Source organism: Camelus bactrianus, chromosome 25 (genome assembly GCF_048773025.1).
Source record: "Camelus bactrianus isolate YW-2024 breed Bactrian camel chromosome 25, ASM4877302v1, whole genome shotgun sequence".
Taxonomy (NCBI): Eukaryota; Metazoa; Chordata; class Mammalia; order Artiodactyla; family Camelidae; genus Camelus; species Camelus bactrianus.
In genome coordinates this window covers 1,589,850-1,601,855 of record NC_133563.1, presented here as the reverse complement: position 1 = coordinate 1,601,855, position 12,006 = coordinate 1,589,850, and the positions used below count along the sequence as shown (strand labels likewise).

Here is a 12,006-nt window from a genome sequence, read left to right as displayed (position 1 = left end):
GGTATACCACAAGCATTTTGGAAGAACAGACATTTTGAACTTGGCCTCGAATAACAGAACTTGTAAAATTAGGGCAACAGGAGGGCATAGTAAGCTGAGAAAATATTTTGAATAACGAAGCAGAAAGAAATAAGCACTAGTGAACACCAACGATGTTCCTGGGAATTAAATTTAATCAACAGCACAACCCTAAGGTTGGAATTATCACCCTTAATTTAGAAATGAGGAAAACAAAGGCTCAGAGGCAGTGAATAACTTGCCCAATTCACCAACAGATAACAGTGTTCAAGATTAAAACGCAGGTGTGTCTGCTTGAATGAAAGCTAAGAATGAAGGTTTAATGATCTCAAGGGTGAATGTGTTGAGGTTAAAATAATAACAGAATGAGTGACATTTCTAGACAGTTAAAAATGGGGGACTAGAAGATAGGGGAGAGAGGTCAGTGCTATTGAAAGAGATTTGGGGGATAGCTATGAACTCGACAATGGAAGTCATTTGAATACCTGAAACTGACAGAAAGAAGACCACCACCAAAAGGGCAGGAGAGAGAGAGGAAGCCAATGGAAAGATTCCTGAGAAATGTGAACATCTGACAATTTTTGCAAAAGGCACCCAGAGGGGGTATGAGTAGAAAAAGAGATGAACCAGGTTAGCAAGGAATCTCTAAAGGTATGGGAGAAGAATATTTCAAAATTAAAGAGAGTCCAAACTTTAAATGTTACAATGCTAACAAAAGGTAATGCAAAAAAAAAAAAAAAAAAAAAAAAAAAAAAACAACCAACCTACTAGAAACAAAGGCAGGTAACAGACTACACAATCATTATTTAAAAAATTGACTTTATGTCTATATTATAGCTACAAGCAATTGGAAAATAAGTTTTTAAAATTCCATTTACAGTAACATCAAAAAAAAAAAAACCCACATAAATAGTTACAAATACATTTAACAAAAGACAATATTGTACTTTGTACTCCAGACAGAGCGAGGCTTACTAAATTGTGAAATCACAATATGCTATAGCTGCCAGGATTTTGAAGTTCATCTGCTTAAACTTCTTCCTTTAGAGATGAGAAAGCCAACGTCCAGGACAGTAAAACCACTTACCCAAGGTCATAAGGCTCGTTGCACAAAGAGAGGACCTGAACCTAGTTCGCCAGAGCTTCCAAGGTGTCCTTTTTTCATTACATCACCAACACATAAATCAGTGGTAAAATGCATGAGTGAAAAAGCAAGCAGACAACTACTGGCATTGTCACTGCTCTGAGTAACCCTCTTCTCCAGAAATTAGATAGCTTCAAAAATGTTTTCTAGTTGCTCTGACTTAAATTATTACTTTCTCTGTAAAAATCTAACTGGGAAAAGATACCCTGGCTAGAGGTACAGATAAGTGAATTGGGGTAGACTTTAACCTGCTGCAGAAAACGCTTTGTTGAGAACTATTCATAGCTTTGTATCCTCCTTTAAAAATCCGGATTCTCTTATGTTGTAATACATCTGTTTCTGTTCAACAGGCAATAAAGAGAGTCTTTGAATTAAACGCAAGTAGGGTTCTCTCTCCATCTGTCAGAAGAAAAGCCCAAGAGGGTGTTTTGCCTGCAGAAGGACAAGGCCTTCAGCTGCTCCAGAAAGTGACTGTAACAACAGCCCATGTGTGCAAATGTGTAGGATAAGGAAAAATAGCATTTTGTTTTTGTTAATGATAATAAAATGGGGGGGGGGGGTTAATGAAAATAACACTCCGGTTTTAAAATCTTTGCTTTTATGTTATCTTCTCCATCGAGCTAAAAGTGTTCTACAATACTAATATGAAATAAAGTTTAATGTCCCCAGTTCTGTCGCGGAGCAAGCTCCAGGAACCCTAAGTTGGGAAATCAGTAACACAATCAATTTCAGAACTTTGTATTTCAAACCCCCATTTTTATGCTTTATAATAACAAGTCGTGCAGTCTCTCATTTCTCTGCAGTGTTTAAGGAATCACCTGGTTAAAATCAGTGGCTGCCTCAGTCATTCAGGGGCCTCTTTGCTACGGTGTAAATCCCACAAGGACGTGAAGCCAAGGACACAGTGTTCAGATGACCAAGGTGGGGAGAAACGGGGGAGCGGTTTGATGGTAACCAACACTCACTATAAACAAAATTACCTGCTGACTTCCTGAGGAATCCATGTAAGCTGGTTGTTGTTCAGATTAAGCAGGATCAAGTTTTGTAAGCCATCTGTTAAAAAATAAGTTCAGTCACTTTAGCTCTCTGTTAGAAAAGAATTCTCAGCCACTTTTCTATACGCCTTGCCTTCCTTCTGGTTTTCGTGCCTTGGCCAAGGCTCTCTGGGTGGCTGGTGACTGACATCCTCTTAAATTAGTTTAAGCAAAAAGGCAGACTTTATCACGAAGTCACAAAGCTAAGTCTCAGCACCTGAGAGCGGCACCGAGGCTACGGCCGGACTCGCCACAACCTGGAACCAAGAGCTAAACGGCACCGGAGCCCAAGGTTGTTTTAGTCTTGTTTTTGGAACTCAGAACGGCAGTCCCGTAACTGTTTACTGAGCGAATGAATGAAGTCCAGAGGGTCTTCCTGACAAGGCGCACTCGTCCACCCCAAGGGAAGACGACGGCCGGCAGCCAGTCAAAGGCTCTGCGGCCCAGCGGCCCCTACGCGGCCGCACTCCCGCCGGCCCGGGGCGGGCGGCGGGGCCCCCTGCGCGTGCGCACGCCTGTCCGGCGCCGGCCCCGCGCCCCTCGCGCCCCGCCGCCTGCGCCTGCTGCTCTGCGCCGAGACCGTGGTCTCCTTAGGACCGAGCAAGTGGGACTCCCTGGCGAAGAGGGTGCAGTGGCCCTGGAGTGTGTTCTAGCGCCCACGCAACTGCAGGGCCAGGGTCTCCTTGAGGTGGAAGGAGCAGATGTCCGCTAGCACGTGTAACAGCCATGAAGTGATTCTGTATGGCACTGTAGTGGTGGCACATGTCGTTATGCATTTGTCAAAGCCCACAGAATATATAACACCAAGAGTGACCCCTAATGTGAACTATGGACTTCGGCTGGTAATAATGTGCCCTTGTTGGTTTGTCCATTGTACCAAATGTGCCACACTGATGAGGGATGTTGAGTGTAGGGGAGTATGTAGGTGGGGAGGGCTCTGTGCGAACTCTGTATTTTCTGCTCAGTTGTGCTGTGAACCTGAAAGTGCTCTAAAAAATAAAATCTATTAATGAAAAGTAAAATTTAATTTAATTAAAAAAAAAAAAAAGAGAAACAGCTGCTTGCTGATTTGCATGGGAGACTCAAAGGAGCTGGAGAATTCTCTGCTGTATTTCATGCGACCAAGTCCTCTTCGGTCACCAGCTTCTGGGGCTCAAGACACAGTCGACCTACTGGGGTCTGTGAACTTGACCTTCCTGCCTGCTCCTGTGCAGGAGTACTGTGTGGCCCACGGCGGTGGCCTGGTACCCCTCTCCCTTGCAGAATGCTGAGGGGGCGCGATGCTGCACGTCGAGGTAGTGGAAACCATCCTGGGGCTGCTCAACTGACCCTTGTCGAGGTCGATCTCCCGGGGCAACAGCACCAGCTCCTAGAACTCCAAGTTGGTGATTCCCCAACTTGGTGTACCCCACTTCCAGGTACATCTCCCCGGGCGGCTTCTCAGGTTGGGTTTGGCTTTAGATGTCCCCACGAGCCAGTGCAAGGCTGCGCCGGCCCGCGGCGCCCTACCTGCGACATGCTGGGCGCGGCAGCGGCGGCGACAGGAAGTCATATTACTATAAATGTATAAATACACATAGCTACATAATATATAACTTTAAACATATATATATGTACACACACACACACACACACACACACACACAGTAGACCCTTGAACAATGTAGGGGCGTTAGGGGTGCCGACCCTCCACACAGTGGAAAATCCACATATAATTTATAGTGGGCACCCCCACCTGCTCTTCCTCCCTTCCCGGAATTTAACCAACTCGGGGATCTGCAGTACTGCAGTATTTACAATTGAAAAAAATCCGAGAATTAGTGGACCCGCGGTTCAAACCAGTGTTGTTCAGGGGTCAGCTGTATGTCCTGGCTGTGTATACACACATAGTCCTTTGGCTGCTCTTGGAGTCACAGAAATGCTCATGCTTGGGCGTCCAGGGCTTCTGATGCTTCTTCCGAACCATTGAGCCAGGTGATGATTGTCCAAGGAGACCCATGTCGGCGCCAGGCTAATAGTCTGTCTCCTCTCAGAAGCTTCTGAAAGTCTGGTAGATTATACTCTCTGGGAATCACAGAGTTTCATTTCTCATTATAACTTCTCTCAGGTTGGTGTTCATAGTCTCTGTCTCTCTCCCCTTCTCTCTCTCATTCTTGCTCTTTTGAACAGATTTTCTGTATCTTTCCATGCATCCATGTAGCCGTCCCACAACTCCTGCATTTGAATGATCACGGAGTAGACAGAGTTCTCAAATTGAAATGCCTACAGGAACCAAGAAGAGAACTCAAAACACAGCAGTGGGCCTAGCAGGAGTGTGTCTGGGTGTCCTCCTGTGCCGGCAGGAGTGGGTTGAACTGGTGAGCACATGCTTTTTCCCACAGGGCAGCTGCCATTCAGCCAACTCCCAGTAATTGCTGTCACATGGGAATATGAGTCCAGTCTCACCTAATCTTTCTTTTTTAAAAGACAGACAAAAAAAGAGCCAGGGATCCAGCCTTTAAATATGAACTCTCTTGATTTGCGAATTTGGAGACCTTAATTCAAATTTTTAGAAAGGCAGACAAAACAGAACCAAGCTATTTTGTGAACCAGATTCATCCCCTGGGTTTCCGGCCTCTGTCTTAGTTCATGTAGTTAGCTCAGATCAACTAAACTGTTTTAGACTATGTCATAATCCCCAAGAAAGAGAATGTGACTGACCCAACTTGGGACACATGTCTCACCCTGGTCCAGTCTACTCTGCTCCAGGGGACAATGCAATGTAATACAGGCCGCAGAGGACACAGCTCCTTGACACTAACTGCTTCTGCCCTTGGACAATGAGGACCTGGCGTAGAATATAATTTGTGTCACTCACATGGGACTTTCAGTTCAACAGCACCAAATCAAGAAATATGGAAACTACAGACATTCAGGGGCACTGTACGCAGATTATATAAATTTTTTAAACCTGAAATTTAAGGGCAACGTGAGAAAAAAATTTCTTTACAGAAACCTAAAGTAGCATGAACTAGGTTGCTTACTATCATTTATACACACCAGGCTTTACCTAAGCTTGTCCCCTCAGTATAGTTCATAAAATACCATGTCTACTTGTCTGTTTGCATGCCCTTAAAACAGTAAACTATTTTCTAAGTAAATTGTAATTGGACCCAGAATCTATAGCTTTGTGTATACAATGGGCATACCATCAGTTAAGAGTTTGTTACAGTTGTTATTTTGTCGAAAAATATTTCTCCAAGATACGTGATGTAATATTTTAAAGTACTTTAGAGAGATGGTACCAGAATCTACTTGTGCTCTTTGCTAAATATATCCCTGTGTGCCCCATGAACTAATACCCTTAATAAATGCTGCTTGATGATGCCAGTGGTACATAGTACCCATGCCTCAAAAGCTCACAGAACCTTATAAATTCTATTATATAGTTTGATTTTACTACTGGGGACACATAAAGTAGTGAAGTGCCTTACATGAGTTGATGAAGCTACAAATATTATCTAGATCTCTTTGTTATGTGTTCTGTCCTTAAGCATATGCTACCTATATTGAACAGAAGTGTCATATTGAATGGATAAATTATTAAAAGGAAACACAAAGAAAATAATTGCCACTTACTGGATCTTATATCTTTTCCTTAAAATTCTCCCCAAGTTAGGGGGGCAGGAATAGCTCAGTTGTTAAGTGCATGCTTTGCATGCACAAGGTCTTGGGTGCAATCCCCAGAAACTCCATTAAATAAACTAATTAATTTAATAAAATAAATAGATAGATAGATGGATGAACCTAATTACACCCACCCAAAAAAAAAAAAAGAGAATTTTTTTTAATTTTTAAAAATAAAAAGGGGGAGGGGATAGCTCAGTGGTAGAGCACATACTTAGCATGCACGAGATTCTAGGTTCAATGCCCAGTATCCATTTAAATAAATAAACAAAAACTTAATTACCTGCCCCCCTAAAAATAAAATAAAATAAAATTCTCCCCAAGTGGATTTAAGCTTGGCACCTTTTTTTTTTTCATTGAAGTACAGTCGATTACAATGTGTCAATTTCTGGTGTACAACACAATGTCCCAATCTCTAAGTTTAGCATCTTGATCAAAGATTGTGACTTAGTATTGGAGACAGTATAAAAAGTGTGAAGAACAAGGAGAGCTATGGAGAGCATTTCTTGATTTGATTTTCAACTAGTTTTCTCCCTGGCCCAGAGAAAGTCTACCCAGATGACAGTCTAAATGTACACTGATTGTGAAAAGGGGAAAATTCACTAATAATAATGCTTACTGATTTTCTTAGATCTGTATGTAAATATATAATACATTCATTGAAAAAAAAGTTTCCCAAACTCCCTAATTTCAAGTGTAAATATCTCCAACCAAAAAAGATTAAAATGTAAAATCCTTTTTCCATGTTAGCCCTGAATTTTTCAATATAAGGAAATTAACTCTGATACTATATGATGCTCTTCTTTGATTACCGTACCACATGCTCCGGATGCAAACCTGTGAATCCTATTTCCAAACAAATGGAGTGTCTTCAAAGATGTAAGGTATTTCATCTCCTCTGGAACTTCTTCTAAAAGGTTGTTTCCCAGATTTAGTGCCGTCAACTGCAAACATACAGAGATTTAATGAACTCGTACATTATCCACCTTCAAATGAGAAGGAAGAAATAACTAAGTCCCTTCACTGAGATACATATAACCTAAGAAAACATCAATATGACCTTAATTATTTCACATACACCTAATATTATCTTTATAAAGTTCATCTGAGCTTCATGTTAATCTAAGCACAATTTAATTCTCAATTAAAGCACTTTGACTTCATTAAAATTGTATTACAAATCATTTCAAGGATATAGAAAAACATAATTAAGGATCCATTCGTAACTCACTTGAGCAACTCAAGAGTATCCTAACATTGTGACCCATTGACTCAAAACCATTAAAAACTCAGCAAAGGGGCTAATTTCCTGAAATCAGAAGTAGAGCCAAAGATCTGAGGTCCTCCCGTCATACTCTTCCCAAAGAGCTTTTACATGTAGGCCAATAAGACGTCTACATTACGTGGGTGGGAGTGGGGTGGGGGGCGGCCCTTAACATCGCTCTGTGTAATCACCACGTTGGTTCATGAGAGAAACTCCTGACGTGATTGGGTAGGGAAGGTCTGCCCGTGTGTGTCCACTAACGACAGGCAGGGCAGACGCAGGAAGAGCCATGTGTAAGAGGAGTTAGAGAGACCCTCCAGGTCCTCTGATCCAATAAACCAGTGACACAGGATTATCCCCTAGATGCGGTCTTCTTCTTTGATTCGAAATCTAATTGCACCTTTCAAGATGCAAAGGGAGTCTTTTCTTTTACTCCTAAACATAATTTACCGTTCAGATTTCATTACCAGCTGCATACTTCAGGATTTTAATATTAAAGGTTAAATGAAAAGGAATCATGGGAGTTTTGACCTCACAAATGATTGAGTTTTCTTAAGACAAGAAAAATAATTAAAAAGAAATTTTAGGCAGTTTATGATTTATGCTTAAATACCACCTGGTATTTGGTGTGGATGTATGTTAATGATGTAAATTAATGTAAAGTAGACGTAAGTATATTTACAATGAAATCCCTTGCCCTTAGAATTCACGGGAAAGGTTTTACTTCCACACACGCTTTCCTCTGGGAATTGCTATTATCTCCAAACAAAGCATAGTACATCTACCACCATGGAAGCCTCATCCTTTTGTGAAGGCTAAGGTAAAACATACTCAGGTAGCCATTCTAATGGAAAGATTTCATCCAAAGCCTGTGACTGTATTAGTTTCCTATTGCAGCTCCAACAAATTAACAAATTATCCCAAACCTAGTGGCTTCAAATCATACAAATTTATTATCTTACAGTTCTGGAGATCAGATACCAGAGCTGGTGGGAAAAGGATGAGGCTAAATTTCTCCTGAAACCATGACTTTGCCTAGATTCTTTTCCTGCTCTGTTCCACCTCCTTTATGCCCTTACTCCTGGGAGCACAGCCTCAATAAATTACAAAAATCTATGACTCAGTCTTTCCAAGATAGAGTCACAGAAGCCAAGGGGAAAGAAAAGGAAAAGAAGAGAAAGATTCAAGACAAATTCCAAAAGAAGGTCAAGTCAAATAAAAGCCTAGAAGTAATCACTGGATTTGGCAGCAGGAGAGTTATTGGTGACCTTGACAACAGGGGTGAAGTGTTGGGGGAGGAAGCTGAAGCATGCTGCGGAGAAAATGTGAGAAAGCTAAGACAACGACTAAAGGACATTTCTTTAAAGAACTTCTGCTAGGAAGGGACACCAGAAAGTTAGGAGGGAGCTGGAGAGTTTGTTTCCGCTGAAAATGAAATACTGTGCAGCCTATTTATGTGCCAGTGGAAATAACCTTGTAGGTAATGAGAAACTGATGATAAAGCAAGGCTAACTGCTGAACCAAAATCCTTTATAGATGAGCAAGGCTAGGACCCAAAGTACAAATGGGTGATGGCTTTGGGTAGAAGCAAGGAGTCTTCACTGGGGAATAAGGAGGAAGGTAGGGAAAGTTAAGTGTAGATACGGTGGTGGATGGATTTGGTGATTGGAAGATGAGAGGGTCCATGACTGAGAGCATCTGTTTTCTCAATGTAATATGAAACAAAGCCATCTCCTTGAGGAGGAAATGGAAGAGGTTTGAAGGATGGTAATTTTGAAAAGCAGTCTAGGGAAGTATAGTAGGGTGGCTGACAGCCACATCTGGTTTTCTGATTCCATTTGGCTCCCGAGAAGATGATATAAAATGGAAAGAAACTCAAGAAAAGCCACTTTCTGTTGGTGACACGTTAACTACATGGCCCTTTGGCTTGAAAATGCTCCCATGTGAAATTGTGAGCTCTGCAACCAAGAATATGTCATGTAGAAGATAAAGAGGATTCGACAGAGAACCTCAACATTTAAAGGATTTCAGAGTTAATGCTAAGATGAAGCGAGTGAAACAGATTAGTCTTGGGAGAATGGAATAACTAAAAGAACATTCACTGACGGACTTTAAATTCATAAAGGTGTCTTAAAGACCTCATACTCTCACGAGTATGACCACCTCTCTCATGATGGCAAACACGGCAGAGCTTCGCCCTACATTATGTAAAAATACAGGGTGACCAGACACTGCAGCAAGGACTGAGTTAGCTTTCAGAAATCCCTCAAGACCTTACCTAAATGTTTCATCAATCCAATCATACTAATTACATCTCTGTTGCGTGCTTGGTACTATTCTGAATGCTAGGGAGACAAAGACACACAAGACCCCGCTCTCACAGTGCTTGTATGTGGGGAGTGGGACAGACAAGACGTAAGTAAATAACGTCTGCTGGTGTTGAGTGCTACACTTAAGGGAAAGAAAACAGGACAACGGGACAAAAAGTGACTCAGGCCAGCTTGGGTCATCAGGGAAGACCTCTTTGAGGAGGTGACGTTTGAGGTGAGCTATTTAAGGTGCCTTGACAAGATTATTCCAAATGGTGCTTTGCTCACAAAGGGTTTCAGAAATAGAAGGCATCCAGAAAGAGAGTATCGGTGGGTCATTAGAAACTCTGCATGGTTATGGGTAGTTTCTGAGGGGAGGCTTTAGTCACATGGGAGATAGTTATATGCTAAGTTTAAAACTTACATGACTTCAGTAATCATCTACAGAGGAGTTCTTGGTACTCTCAGTGTAACTCTTCTGTCCTCTGGAAACCAGCATATCACCATAGATTGAAAGGCCCTCTCATTGCTGCTAAATAGACCCGTGACTCAGGGAATTAGAGCATCTTACAATCAGAAAGAACTTTCATCAGTCACCTAGTGCAGGATGTAAAATGCAAGTGAGCAACTATACACCTTCCTCACAGACACACTTGGTAATGGGCGCTCTTGTATCTTTCTAGGCAGTTTTATTTGTTTACTTATTTATTTATACAAATGTTTTTGCTTCCTTAAGCGCTCTGTAACATCTATTCCCACAGCAATCATAAAAAATAGTTTTATTCCCCTATTCTCTCCCACATAACAATCTTTAAAATATTTGAACATTGCTATCGTAGTCCCCCTGAATTTGTTCCATTCTTCCTTAACCATTTCCCTCAGGACATAATTGCCAGGCTCTTCACCATCCTGGTTACACTCTAATTTTTCTAAGTACCCCTCTCTTAGAAACATGGCGCCTGGGGTGAGACACGAAACGTGACCTCATAGCATCGATCTGTTGGGACCGTGGAATCTCCCTCAGGCAGATGACTGCACTTCTCTTAATGCAGCCTAACATGGAATGCATTCTCTCAGCAGCAGGGCACATTGTTGGTGCATAATTAATTTTGTCTGTGGCCAACAAAAACCCACCATCAAGGAGATAACTGTTCAGGAGATAACCCACATCCTGGACTTGTGCAACTGAATTCTTTTCTTAACTTAACTGTAGGAATTTACTGTAACCCCGGTAAAAATTGCATCTTGTTGCTTTTGGCTCAAAGGGCATCTCAAGTAGATGTGATGTTATCACTCTAAGTTCACAGTGTAAACTGAACAATGTTGATGGACAAACAAGATCAATTTTTCCCACCTCCACTTTGGTTAACACACTTACCTTTCTCGTAATCATATGATGGCCAAACTTTGGAATCACCTAGACTTGTTCCTCTCTCTCCACCTAAATTCAATGTCACCAAATCCTAGTCTCAAAATTCCTTTCAGGTGCATCTTTTTTCAGCCCTCACTGCAATCACCCTAACACTGGTACTCATTACTGCCTGCCTGTAGCGTCACGTAGCTGAAGGATGTAAAGAATGGGCTGTCTAATCATTTAAGTCCCTTTTATTCTGTCCTACTAGATTATGCCTCTGTAATGAGCTTCTCAGATGACCCATCCATGAAGAATTTCCCTACCTAACACATCCTCAATGTTTTCAGTCTTGCTGTAGCCTTTTCTACGTCTTTGTGCACTTGTCCCAAATTGGGTCTGTGTATCCTGACTCTTCCCAAATTTGATTTGATTTGTTCCCTTGCATTGGCCTGCTTATACCTCTAAGTTACAGCCTGTCTGTGGCCAGCCTTGCCAAGGATGTGCGTGCTTCCTCTTGTACCTTAGATATGAGGCTGGCATGTCAGTGTCCATTGATGTCTTTGGATTATGGACTCTAGGTTTAATATGTAGAGATCTTTGAATTAGGAGAGAAGAGGATAAGAAATTTGAGAAGAGGGTAAAAGGCACGTTGAAATTTGCACCTCTTGGGGAGTGATGGAAATGTTAGGTGTCTTGGCTGTGGTGGTGGTTTCGTGGGTGTAGAACATCTATCAGAATTCATCAAATTGGACATCTGAAATATGAGTAGTTTACTGTACAGAAATTATACCACGATAAGATTGTTTAAAAAATTTTTTAAAGAAATTTGAGAAGAAAAGTTACTGATTAACTTATTGATAACAATACTAATGACTAACATTTAAATAGAATTTAACATGTGCCAAATACTGGGCCACACAATCTTGTGCATTGCCTCATGTGGACTTCACAGTACCCTCAGTTCTACAGAAAAGGGCTCTGAGGTACAGGCTATGATTTATGGTGAAATAAAAGCTTCACTCTGTGGTCTGTGCTCCTAACTTCTACATTACATGCACTGTTTGGAGTAATTTTAAAACTATTTTTTAAAAAATTTATTGTTCAGAATGATCATATATATATGCACATAATATATACATTCATTCATACACACAGGCACCCACTATGCACACACACAATGGAATTGTATGCAGTACATGGATTTCTCATTTTAAATA

General features: G+C 41.3%; 1 protein-coding gene across 2 annotated transcripts in view; it reads right to left on the bottom strand.

Moving 5' to 3' along the window:
- LRRC69 (leucine rich repeat containing 69) overlaps positions 1–12,006 on the bottom strand; it is a 73,464-nt gene that overhangs the window by 53,232 nt on the left and 8,226 nt on the right. Inside the window, exons 2-3 of one of the 2 annotated variants that reach the window (XM_010968402.2) lie at positions 6,680–6,806; positions 2,143–2,215 (exon numbers count right to left, since the gene is read on the bottom strand). The exons of the other annotated variant lie outside the window; for it this stretch is intronic. Of the exons in view, the coding sequence (XP_010966704.2) occupies positions 2,143–2,215; positions 6,680–6,806 (200 nt within the window). The remainder of the gene's footprint in view (positions 1–2,142; positions 2,216–6,679; positions 6,807–12,006) is intronic. 2 annotated transcript variants of the gene reach the window in all.